General features: G+C 39.1%; 1 protein-coding gene across 1 annotated transcript; it reads right to left on the bottom strand.

The window, feature by feature from the left end:
* Positions 1–6: 6 nt before the first annotated feature.
* Positions 7–714, bottom strand: LOC111387524 (copper-transporting ATPase RAN1-like). The gene is made up of 2 exons (XM_023012093.1): positions 482–714; positions 7–340 (listed from the first exon to the last, which is right to left on the bottom strand). The coding sequence occupies exons 1-2, from the start codon at positions 578–580 to the stop codon at positions 35–37; spliced, it is 405 nt and encodes a 134-aa protein (XP_022867861.1). The 5' UTR covers positions 581–714; the 3' UTR covers positions 7–34.
* Between the last annotated feature and the right edge of the window lie 329 nt (positions 715–1,043).

The raw sequence follows: 1,043 nt of genomic DNA, 5'->3' as shown, positions 1-1,043 counted from the left end.
ACACACCCCTTCTCTTCCTCTCTCATTTTTCTGGTCAGGAAAAACCACAATTACGACAAAAGAAGGGAAAGAAGGTATATACCTCCTTAGCAACAGCCTGAGCAGTTCTCCAATTATCACCGGTAACCATAATAGGATTCACACCAATTTTCATGAGACCCTCTACTACAACAGCAGCTTCCCTCTTCAATGGATCTGCCACCCCAAGAACACCAATTAGATTTTTATCATATGCCACAAGTATTCCAGTCCTGGCACTTTCTTCCAAATCTACAACAAATTCCTCCACATGGCTTGGTATATCCACTCGATTTTCAGTCAGCAACTTTCGATTACCAACCTGTTCGGTGGACACAACATCAGTCAGCAACCATGCGAAGTATGAAGCATATTTCTTTTGGTTTAGAACTTTTCACTAACACTAAATCTAATCTTGTTTCACTGTGTAATCAAGACATCTAAAATTATCTCAGGAACTCACCAAAATCTGTTTTCCATCTATAAAGCAGTGCACACCTCTTCCAGGCACAGCAGTGAAATCCGAGACGTCAAGAAGCCAGCCAGAGAAATTAGACTCCATCCTGTTGCTTTGACCATCCTTGGTAGCATAAGGTACGTCAAGAAAATGGAAATGGCGGGCATATTCAAGAATTGCCTTAGCCAGAGGGTGTTCGCTGCTAGCCTGGTAAATAAATAAGTCTTAGAAATTTATAAATCATTTTTCCCCTAAATGACAATAATCAGATAACTTTGTGATTGTACATAGCCAACCACTGCAAAGAGTGATTAAGCTTAGATAATTTGTAATTCGAAGTTATCGTAGAACTATTTTAGTTTTACGCTGTTAACAGCTAAAAGGGTATAGATATTCAGCTGACCATGAAACATATTCATAACCCTGTTAGAAAGGCGTGCTATCAGGAGGGCATACTGCGCTTAACCACTAAGCTAAACTGTATACGATTTTTACTGAGAACATATAACAGGGTGGGTGCTAGAAGGGGAAAAAAAGAAAGAGAATTTCTGTTGAATATATCAATATT

The sequence above is a fragment of the Olea europaea genome, unplaced genomic scaffold (assembly GCF_002742605.1).
Source record: "Olea europaea var. sylvestris unplaced genomic scaffold, O_europaea_v1 scaffold40655, whole genome shotgun sequence".
Lineage (NCBI taxonomy): Eukaryota > Viridiplantae > Streptophyta > Magnoliopsida > Lamiales > Oleaceae > Olea > Olea europaea.
The sequence above is the reverse complement of the archived record's forward strand: the minus strand, read 5'-3'. Positions and strand labels throughout refer to the sequence as shown.

Excerpts from the sequence above, each read along its gene's own strand:
- LOC111387524 (XM_023012093.1), bottom strand. The coding sequence starts at position 580 with ATGGAGTCTAATTTCTCTGGCTGGCTTCTTGACGTCTCGGATTTCACT. Across the intron at positions 341-481 it reads TAGATGGAAAACAGATTTTG|GTTGGTAATCGAAAGTTGCT; the intron begins GTGAGTTCCTGA and ends TCCACCGAACAG.